At 40.5% G+C, this 11,217-nt stretch overlaps 1 protein-coding gene across 2 annotated transcripts; it reads right to left on the bottom strand.

The window, feature by feature from the left end:
• Positions 1-1,039: 1,039 nt before the first annotated feature.
• Positions 1,040-9,142, bottom strand: ormdl2 (ORMDL sphingolipid biosynthesis regulator 2). Of its 2 annotated transcripts, none has more exons than XM_072567396.1 (4): positions 9,024-9,142; positions 5,729-5,910; positions 2,203-2,354; positions 1,040-1,466 (listed from the first exon to the last, which is right to left on the bottom strand). In XM_072567396.1, the coding sequence occupies exons 2-4, from the start codon at positions 5,900-5,902 to the stop codon at positions 1,331-1,333; spliced, it is 462 nt and encodes a 153-aa protein (XP_072423497.1). In that variant the 5' UTR covers positions 5,903-5,910; positions 9,024-9,142; the 3' UTR covers positions 1,040-1,330. The 2 variants fall into 2 exon arrangements, with proteins under 2 accessions (XP_072423497.1, XP_072423498.1); XM_072567397.1 differs by having other exon boundaries at positions 5,729-5,913; positions 9,024-9,091.
• Between the last annotated feature and the right edge of the window lie 2,075 nt (positions 9,143-11,217).

Raw genomic sequence — 11,217 nt, 5'->3', positions numbered from 1 at the left:
CATGATCTCAACCAAACCACAGCTGACAGCTTTGTTAACTGATAACTACAGGTAATGGTTAAACTGAATGAACAGTGCACTTTTGTTAAGTAGATAAGGTTACAAGTAATAAAAGTTACAAACCTGTAGTTCAGTGCCTCAAGACAGAGTAATTGAACAATTCCAGTTCACTTTTGCATTGCTTTGTGCTTCCAGACATTTGTCAATGCACTGGGACCAGCATTAGTTCAGTTTCTGGTTGCAATTCCAGTATTAAGGAAAAAGTGCACCGAACAATTTCATTTTGGAAGTACTGAAACTTTTCCATTCTTGAGGCCCGATGTTGTGGACTCATAGATTAAGAATCCAGTACCCCAGTCAAGATTGTATTAGCATTAACTCCTTTCAAACAACTCTAAACAAGAATTTGATTAATCCTTGGATCAATAGTTTGTAAGGTGCCATATAGTCATAGGTGGACAATAGGCTTAGCACTGGATTATTTACATTCCAAAGGTGAAAAGGTCAAGTTATGTACATTGGGTGGTGGTAGTTGAGAAGTTGAAATTTGAATACTACTTGTGCGTACAGTAATGTTAAAAGTCAAACACAATGACAAGGACTATGATTTAAAGCATTGCCAGGATCAAGGACCCCTCACTGTCATATCACTGTATGCAACCCCTATCTCAAAGCTATGCTACTGCAATGCCATAATGACTTTCTAAAGTGCAAGATAAAAGAATAGGACTGACTCCCAATTCAGTGAAAGTTTCAGAGAAGATTGCAAGGAGAGGTCAAGTAAGATCAAACAGCGGCTTTGCCATAGTTACAGACCTGCTGCGCTTTTCCAGCAACACATTTTCAGCTCTGATCTCCAGCATCTGCAGTCCTCACTTTCTCCTCATAGTTACAGATAGTAAGGTATGTGCCACAACGGGAGTGAGGAAGAAATCAGTTGGTTGGAGTCTGCAAGGCACTATAGGGGGCAGCAGAGTTGACGTTTTGTGAATCTTTTCTAAATCTTTTACCTTAATTGCACAAACACTCCTCCACAACCTTATTGACGTAAACCTCTTTTAATTGTATACATATAATGCAAAGAAGGAGAAAAAAAGTACAAAATTATACATGAGCAGCTTATACACAGGAGTAAACTCACACATACAAAAATCTTTCACTTGTGCAGGTAAGAAAACAGTTGATGTTTCAAGAGGTAGTGCCAGCAGTTCCTTCATCAGTCATTGTCTCAGTACATTATGCCCATTGCTCATGCTGCTCCCTTTCTTAGGTTGTTTGGAGCTACTGGCAGCATCACCTTTCAGCATTCACCCAGAGGTCATGCACCCACTCAATACTTGTTGATGCCAAAGATTCGGACACCGTGCAGCTGTGGGAGTTTGGGAATGAGTGCGGTGAGCAAAGATGTGGTGTTCACCAGGAAATGAACAACATTATATTTAGTGTAGAAACTTGCTAGCATATACCTGGAAGGAAAACAGAGCTTTAACATTTGTTTATCACTTATAAATGCTCATGGGTAGAGTTACACAGCACAGGAGGAGGACATTTGTCCTGTTACGCCTGTGCTCGCTTTTTTGCTTGTCCTATTTTCTCTCTGCTATATTCTGAGTACTGTACTGACAGAGGGGCAGCGTAACAAAGCACTATATTTTTTTCCCTTTCCAGTATATATCCAAATCCCTTTCAAACATTCCTATTGAAGCTACTTTCTGTGCCCTTTCAGGCAGCATGTTCCAGATAGCTCACTGCATTTAAAAAAGTAATCTCCTCATCTCCCTCTTTGGTTTTTTTTTTAAAACCACTCACCTCTGAGTCCTCTTTTCTATGACAGTGCAATACTAGTTCAGCACTGCCCTTCTGACAGTGCAGCACTCCCATGATAGTGCCCCTCTGACAATGTGGCACTACTTCCAACAATGCAGCATCCCTCAGTATCGAGTCTCCAATATAACACAGCATTCCAGCAGCACTGCAGTGGAAGTGGCAGACTTGATTCTTGTGTTAATGTCTGTCGAGTGGAGCTTAAACCAACAACATTATGACTCAGAGGCAAGACTGCAATCCCATGAGCCATGGCTGACACCCTATTAATACCTTGGAGCACAACAGTTATTTTTTTTCTCCCTCTCCTGCCACAATAAAGGTCCAAATTGTGTATTTGTTATAACAATTAAAGCAGGAAACAGAACAAGGACTTACAGAATTATTGGAGTGATGGTGAGAAACTTGCGTGAAGACGTAAACTGAATCCCATAATCCATTTGCTCCCAGTGTGTAAGTAATCGTGCCTTTCCCTGGTCTGGAGTTTCAAATGGTGTTCCTTTAACCGTGTGCAGAAACCAATACATTGCCTACAAACAGAGACTTGGTATATCACTGGGTGCTGACAAAGACCTTTGCGATTTGCCATCTGTGCGTTCTGAGACGAGGCTGTCAGCAACTATGAAAATACCTCAGAACAACCTAGTGATTACACAGCACAGCTGGAGTCTGCACATCTGTCACCACCTTTTTCATGTTTCTGTTGTTAAAGAAATTAAAGATCCACATGCAACATAGAGTCATAGAGCAAGGAAACATACCCTTCGGTCCAACTGGTTCATGCCAACCAAGTTTCCAAAACTAAACTAGTCCCATTTGCCTGAATTTGGGCCATATCCACCTGAAACGTCTGAAAATGAACCTTCAAGCTCAGCGAGCAAACTTACATACAGAACCTCAACCTGAGCTACAAATCTTCTCAAAACTCGCTTGGGCTATACCCCTCTAACCCTTTCCTTATCATGTACCTATCTAAACGTCTTTTAAATGCTGTAACCGTACATGTATCTACCACTTTCTCTGGCAGTTCACTTACCATACGAACCACCCTGTGTGAAAAAGTTGCCCCTCAGGTCGCTTTTAAATCTTTCTCCTCTCACATCTCTGCCCTCCAGTTTTGAATTCCCTATCCTAGGGAAAAGACCTTTGCTATTCACCTTATCTATGCCCCTCATGATTTTATAAACCTCTATAAAGGTTTATAAACCTGCTATGCTCCAATGAAAGAAGTCCCAGCCTATCCAGCCTTTCCCTGTAACGCAAACCCTCCAGTTCTGGTAACATCCTTGTAAATCTTTTCTGCACTGTCTCCAATTTAATAATATTGTTTCTATAGAAGGTCCGCCAGAACTGTACACAGTACACCAAAAATGGCCTCACCAACATCCTGTACAACCACAACATGACATCCCAACTCCTATACTCAAAAGTCTGAGCAATAAAGGCAAGTGTGCTAAATGTCTTCTTTACCACCACGCTGCTCGTTGGATGCTGCCTGAACTGCTGTGCTCTTCCAGCACCACTAATCCAGTATTTGATTTTCAGCATCTGCAGTCATTGTTTTTAACTTCTTTACCACCATGTCAACCTGTGATGTAACTTTCAAGGAATCATGATTTCTCTCCACAGATGCCGCCAGACCTGCTGAGCTTTTCCAGCAATTTCTATTTTTTGTTTCTAAACCCCTAGGTTTCTTACCAAAATACAACACCTCGCATTTTATTTAAATTAAATTCCATCTACCATTCCTGGGCCCATTGGCCTAATTGATCAAGATCCCTTTATAATCCTACATAACCTTCTTCGCTATCTACTATAGCACCAATTTTGGTGTCATCTGCAAACTTACTTACTAACCATGCTTTCTATATTCTCGTCCAAATTATTTATATAAATACCTTTTATATGAAGATCTCGTAGTTTAAAAACATGGGCTTAAGGTGGGAAAGTCCTGGACCATGGACTAACAGTCCTAAGCTAATTGCAATGAAAATTTTAACCAGTTTGAAACAGTTAACAGCGGAGTACAACATCATAAACACACATTGCATTAGTTCACTAACTGAATAAGAATCTCTAGAATTTTAGTTTTTAAGAGTTTTAGTTTTTACTAAATGTTAACTACTGAGAATATATTAATCCTTACAATTGACCTCAGGAATGAATGTGTAACAATCAAAGGCACATAAACTCTTGTCAACCTGTGCTCAGGTTCAAATGACTAGTCATGAGTGTGCAGTCCAGATCAGTTCAACATGAACTTGGTCTGTGAAGCTTGAGTTGGCTATGTCTAAAATACCTCCTCCTTACCAAAATAAAAGCAAGCTTCTTAAATTCATCAGTGCCATGATGATCACTGCTGTTGCATCAACCCGTGGCAGAAAGATACATATTATCTGTGTTATTTGCAATCTGAGCTGCACTGAATAGAGGAACACTTCAGTGTCATTTGCACTGTCTCCTGGCTTGGGCAGAGTGGGGAGAATAAAGAGAACATTAAAGAAGGTAGTTGCCCCTTTCAGATGCAATAACAAGACTTCAGGGAGCAGGGTAGTTCTATATGCATTACAGTAGTTCAAGAAAGCGGATCAGTTGTTACCAGGGCAACTAGGGAGAAGAAATATATATTTGTTTTTGTCAGCGATGCTCATATCCCATGAATGAAATTTTCAAATAGTAAATGCAAGTCCAAAGAAGGAGAATTTACTTTGAAGATAAAAATGATACTGAAAAAAAAGAGATTCTTGAACAAGAAGGATCTGCTTAATTACATTAAGAATTTTCAGCTAGTGAAATTTCTGGCAATAGCAATGAATTTCTCAAAAACTATCTCAATGAACCCTGTGGACTGGGGCCACCGAAATGCTTCCCTGGTTTCTTTTTCTCCACCATAACACCAACATTTTTGTCTGTCTGTGTATGCATACGATGTTCTCAAAATGAGTTGGAGAATTAACCAGTAGAGTTATATGTTGACAAGTTGTTCATAGTTGTTTACCCGATGTTAGAATCTATTTATTTGTAATAAATAGTAGTTCTTGTTCAGTACAGAAACCTGGTCCAATTTTTCTGTCAGCTTGGGTCTATCTGACACGTAAATTGAGGACTTTGTATGCTCTGATTAACTTTTTAACACGGTTCGATTTCCAGCATGGTACCCCATTGATGTGTGACAACACACAGACTATTACTGAGTTCAGTTCAGAATCAAGTTTCATTTCAGAAGAATTGGGTTTTCAGTATAATAGAACCCAAGCAGAAGGATTTAGTTTTGTGAAGATTCTGAGCTGAGAGAGTCTATATCAAAGTTTTCAAGCTGTCAATACTAGAGAAGAGATTCCATGCCGTCAGAACCGAAAAGAAATCCAGGTCATCATCAAAACTGGAAAGAGTCAATTAAGTAAGAAATTAAAAAGTTAAGAGAAGAGTGATACTTCAGTGGGATTGAGTACCTGTAAAGGATATTGCTTGGGAAAATGATTGAAACATATTCAGCAAAACAAAATTAAGATCATTCTAAATTGTTGTTCTGGATTGTTTTGTTTTCTTTTGTGTAATAAACTTATGGTATTTTTAAAAGAGCATTCACAGTAGTTATTCAGTGACTAACCACCATGGTAACCAACTGCAAAATTAAACTTATTACCTATAAAACCAGGTTTCACTCTGGGATTTGAATTCTCCAGGATTACTATCAGCTGGGATCAGAACAACACAAACTTGTATGTTCCACCAGGGATCACTGGACAGTGATCAGGTGGAGCCCTAGCCACTTGCCACTCATCTGTAACTCAGAGGTGCTAAGGTTCAATTTTTACGCCACAACTGCAGTAGCACAAAATATTGACATCCCTTTAAAAGTACCCGCGTGAAGTTTTGCCCCCACCCATTTGCTGTGACTCACCGAGTTATGGATGACATGAGTGAGGGTCCACACCACAGGAATGCTGAAGAATGGAATGCTCAGCAGGACGACGTGGAGAATTCCGACTAAAATGAGGTAGGCCAGCCAGATTCCCCGGCTGTTCATTATCCGGGTGTTTGGATTAACCTCACTGTGAGCGACACCAACATTCATCCTGTCTCCTACTTTAAAGAAGGGGAAAGTTCAAAAAAGGAAAGTGGTCCTCATTCTCTGTCCTCCACTCAGCTGCTGGCATCTATCTGCACAATCGGGTAAAGCGAACCGATAAAGTTTATGCCAAAACAGAAACAGTAAAAGTCAAACATGCTTTTTCAATTATTGCGCAATGGGTGAATTATGTTATCAGTCAGATTCTATCCAAAGCCTGTATCTGCATTATATCCAGAACTTCTACGATTTTTAGTGCAAAACTGACATACTTGAACAGCAGGTTGAACGTTTTGCTGATCTAACCTGTCAATTTGCTCACACAAAAATTCCACTAACAGCAGTGAGGTTGAGGGTTGTTTGTTGAGGGAGAAATAATGGCTCCAGGACACAAGGGAGAACTGACCCCGCTCTTCTTCAAAATTGTGCCACCTGACAGGATGGACAGAAACCTCAGTTTAACGTTTCATCTGAAAGGCAGCACCTCTGGCAGTGCAATGCTCCTCTCCCTGCACCATACCCCCAACTCCTACAGCATGGGTCAGGGAGGAGAGGAGAAACCAAGGTTCTGGAGATACTTGAGCTTCACAAATGTGGCCTTGTGGTGGATCCCTGATTGCAACCACACTGAGGTGAGGAGATGCCAAAAGATTCAAATCTACGTCCAGTGCAACATGAACTTGGTAGTCTCATTCCAGATAATGCAAAACTGGATGAAATTCAGGATTCAGGATGAAATTGCCCAGCTGGTGCACTTGTGCTATTTGCGCATTTTGCCAGGTCTATTTTGCGCTATTGGCAGGGCTGCCCAGGTTTTCTACCATCTCATCATTTAAATGGGTCTTATACAGCCTGCCATAATATGTCACATGGTACAGCAAAAAAGTAGTTGGTGCAACGTTTTGTCAAGGCGACAGTGTACGTCCTATTGGCGACAAAGTTTGAAGCTGGACATTTTCCTGTTGTGGTCTGTGCTGCAGAAGATGGCTAACGTGAGGGGACAGGGAACAATAGGCTGTCAGGAAAACTGCAGGTGAAAGGCATGGATCCCACACAATTAACCTTATGTAAAGCTTACATAAGTGCTTAGCTTCCAACCTTCTACCCAGCGCAAAAGAGAGAGAGAGAGAGAGACATCAAGCCCTCGTGGGGGAAGCCCAGCGTGGAGCAACTGCAGGCCCATTGCAAAAGAAGGACTGTAATTGGAACTTTTAACTTTATTACTTATTTACTACTTTATACTGACAAGAACCGTAATGTTAAACGTTTCTACTTTTTACTTAGATTTTGTACCTAGATACCTTGTACCGAAGTTGGCGCCGTGAATTGTGACATTGTAAACTTTTCACTGTTCTCCTGTATCCCTGTACTTGAGTAAACATGACAATAAAACCTTATTCTAATTCTATAAATCTGAGCTCATCTAAAACTCTGCTGCTTGTATCCTGACCGACACCCATCACCCTCCACTTTCCTTGGTCCTAAGTTCTGGAATTCCTTCCCTGAAACCTTTGCTCCAACTTAAGTCATCGCTTCCAGCCTACCAAGTTACTTGTCATCTGCCCTACTTCTTATTTTAAATTTTTCTCTGATAATTGCCCATGAAACACCTCAGGGCATTTTACCATCTTAAAGGCATTATATATGAATAAGTTGTTGTCTAAAATAAACAGACAACCTACCAAATTCATAGACTCCACAATGAGGTCAAGGTGATACTTCCCTTTTCAAAATATTTCAATGATGTGTTGTTGAAACTTTTTGTCTTGCATTTATTAAGGACAAATTTCAAACAATTGCAAAACTTATATTACAGAAGCAATGAGTGCTGCCAGGTTGGCAAAATACTCTGGCTGAGGTTTTGCCATGGAGAAAGCAACAGGGAACGCGAAGCTCCCTGAGGCTCCTGGATAATTCAAAAAAAGTGCAAGGCTTGAACAGATTACTTTTGTTTGCAAAGAACAGGTTGCTGTCAATGAATGTATGTCGCTTTCAACAATTCTAAATGAGCCACATTATGAGCCGGTCTGATTATCTTAAATTGGTTGTGTAGCTTGGAGTGCACTGTCCAGCAAATGCTGCCCAATTGTGAAAACACACCTAACAGTAGATATATCATTAAATTAGCTAACTTTGGAAATTAGTTGGTGAAATTTAGGTGTTTGACCACCTTCATGTGAAGAAGCAGTAAAATCAGCTGCACAGTGATAAGAGTTAGACTCTGTGGTTTGCACAAAGACCAATCACTCTTTTAGAGGTGAAAAAGAGGCTAACAAGTTCTCATTTGTTTGAAACTGTAACTTCCTTGAAGGAACAACAGGTGGATCTCTTGGGGTGATAAAGATCAAAATAATTTCATCAGTAATGAAATTAATAGCCAGCATGTCAGATTCATATGCTTAATACCTGAGCCAACTAGCTCCATAATTACTGAGCGCACTACTGAAGACTCAAATGTCAGCCCAGAGAAATTCGTTTAGCTAAATCTGTAAGGGAATCTATAGTTAAACAACAACAGCAGTACTCTGACTTAACAGCATGTGTTTTTATTTCATTTGTTTGATCTTTCCCCACATGTATTTGGGATTCCATATTCATGACTCTTTCCAACCTTCATTCAAGTTTTATGGACTTGCTCCTTGTAGAGAGAAGTCAGGTGGTGAACTGACCAAGCCAAAAGCTGAATTGTGTTAAAAGTATCAATTGTGTGACTTTTGTTTGACATTGTAACAACAAATTATTCTGCATCAGTTTAAAAAACGTTTGACATTTTGTTTAATTAATCCCTTTAAAACCACTAACAACAGGCAAGGTGCATCAGTCTGCCAGAGAAAAAAAATCCTACAAAGCTGAAAGTGGTGGCTAGCGAGGACTAAGTATTTAAAAAATGCTTCATGTCTTTGTATAAATAAAATTAAACAAAATACTTAGAAAAGAGCGATAATAGAATTGGCTGGTTTCTGAGAAGCCAGGTCCTGAAGACAGCGCCCCTAAAACGTAAAGGCGGTTAAAAAGGGCCTGTTAACACTTAACCTATCTGCATTTTTTTAAAATAAGGGAATTATATCTCCAAAGCATCTTAACCCCATCCAAAAATAAATAACAAAAAGCAATTCTTTTCACTCACCAGCTCCTTTAACTACGATCAGGAAGGCCTACTCCGCTCAACCTAACCTGTCACCGCCGTGTCTGCTTAACTCAGCTGTTGTTTGGCTAATCGGGTTGCATTCATACTGTGATTGGCTATCTGCAACGTCAATCACATGGAACAATGGCTATCACAATAGGTTGCACGCCAGCTCTGACAATCTAACGAAGGTGGCGGGGTGGAGAATTAGCCGATAAAAAATACGCAGGGTAACTAAATTGTTGTCCATCTCCAGCTGAGGTTGGGTGAGGGAGGGGATTGGTAGTTTCCACTTTTCGAGATATTTTCTATTCCATCTGCTTAAAGGTATTATTATCCACCTCTGGAGCAGATGGACTTGAACGCAGGCCTTTTGGCTCAGAGGTTGGAGAACGACCACTGTACCACAAAAAACTTTTTTTTGTGTTCTACGGCAGCCTTTCAAGAGATTCTCTGAGGATATTCCTAATATAACTAAGCTCTTTTAACTGGGGATACCCACTGAAGTGACTTTTAGTCAACTTGCTCAGACGTATTTGACACATCTCTGCGACAGGTGGGACATGAACCTGGATCTTCTGGCTCAGAGGTAGGGCCACTACCACAACAGCCCTTAGAATTTCCATTTTTATGTTGAGTCTCAAATGTGAAAATCAAGTTTTATTTTTCAGAAACAGTTTATTTCATTGTCATCTCTGCCAATATGGTACCAGGTAGCTGTGCCAATTTAGTGCAGGGCCTGGGAATCTGAGTTCCCACTTACCAGGGCCACCCTAGGATTGGCGCATGTTACCCAGACCACAATCAGGCACAGAATAGGGTTGAGGGGTGCAATCTTGGTGTAGGGTGCACAAAACAAAATATTTCAATTCCTGCCAACTCAATACCATCATGTTTGTCATCCTGATGCTTCAATCTGTGAGAAACAAAGCTCACTCACTTCAATAATTTCAGTCTGAGACAAGATCTGAATCAGTCGTGTCATTTATTTTACACTTGCAAGTGGGTTTGATGTCCAGTGTCTATAAGGCAGAGGACATACACACCAAATTCAATTCATACACAACATTTATATAATTTGGTTTCTTTTGTTTTACATTGCTCCTCCCCTGTTTACATCCTCCACTTCCCTAAGACCGGCACCCATTACTCCTGTTTACCCTTGCCTTATCCGGCCTTGTCTGTGACAAAATGCTTATTCCTGGCCTCACAAGGCCGTTTGACCTCATCCCGCTATAGGTCATTGTTGGGCATATTCTTTCTTCATCATTATCTACCCCCTCCATCTGTGCCTTTCCCGAGGCTGTTCTGATCCCTATGACCCTTTTAATTGGGGTTTGTTCCTCTGTCTCTGTAAAAGTGGGAAACAGATGTTTACACCTACTGTTTGTACAGGAGTATCTAGCTTAACTTCATCCCCTCACAACATCTTATCTACTTGCCCGTAATGTCTACCATTGTTTTGCAGTCACATTTCATTCTGACATACAATTTTAGCTCATACAAAAATAATTATATATTTCCTCCACATCGTTTCCATTCTTGTTGACTCAGCTCTTGGCTAAAACAGTTACACACTGGTGTGAGTTCATTTTACTTTGTAAAATGGAATTGCAGAATTGCAGAAGTAACATTAATTTACCTATATCCCACAAATCCGCAAGGCCACCCAATTTCTAACTCACCAGCTGTGACAAAACCTCATTCCCAATGACTACATTTCTTTAATTCTGGCTTCTTGAGTATCCCCCACTTTCCATCACTCCACCATGGCCTTCAGCAAGCAAGAGGTCACAAGCTCTACAATTCCCCCTTGAAAGATGCTCCTTACCTACCTCATCCAACCTTTTAATGACCCAATCCCAATAACTCTTTCTTTGACCCAGTGTACATTTTTTTATCAATGCTGCTGTGAAGTATCTTGGGATGCTTCTCTGTTTTAAAGGCACTTGGGACAAGGAAAGCAACTGCACCCAATGTGAACACTTGACTAAGTTGGACGTTCTCCTCCATTGTTTGGCAATGCATTAAGATGAGAAAAAAACTGCATAATTATTTAGTTGCTTGCCAGCAACCAGATCTACAGGTTCTGGCCCAAGTCTCTGACAATGGTTCTTAGAGAATCAGATGCAAAGCTCTGGCTATCACGCTACCCCTGAGAGTATTGCTAAGTTCAGCTCTGGCCTTAAACTTG

Source organism: Chiloscyllium punctatum, chromosome X (genome assembly GCF_047496795.1).
Source record: "Chiloscyllium punctatum isolate Juve2018m chromosome X, sChiPun1.3, whole genome shotgun sequence".
Lineage (NCBI taxonomy): Eukaryota > Metazoa > Chordata > Chondrichthyes > Orectolobiformes > Hemiscylliidae > Chiloscyllium > Chiloscyllium punctatum.
This window is presented reverse-complemented; position numbering and strand designations above follow the sequence as displayed.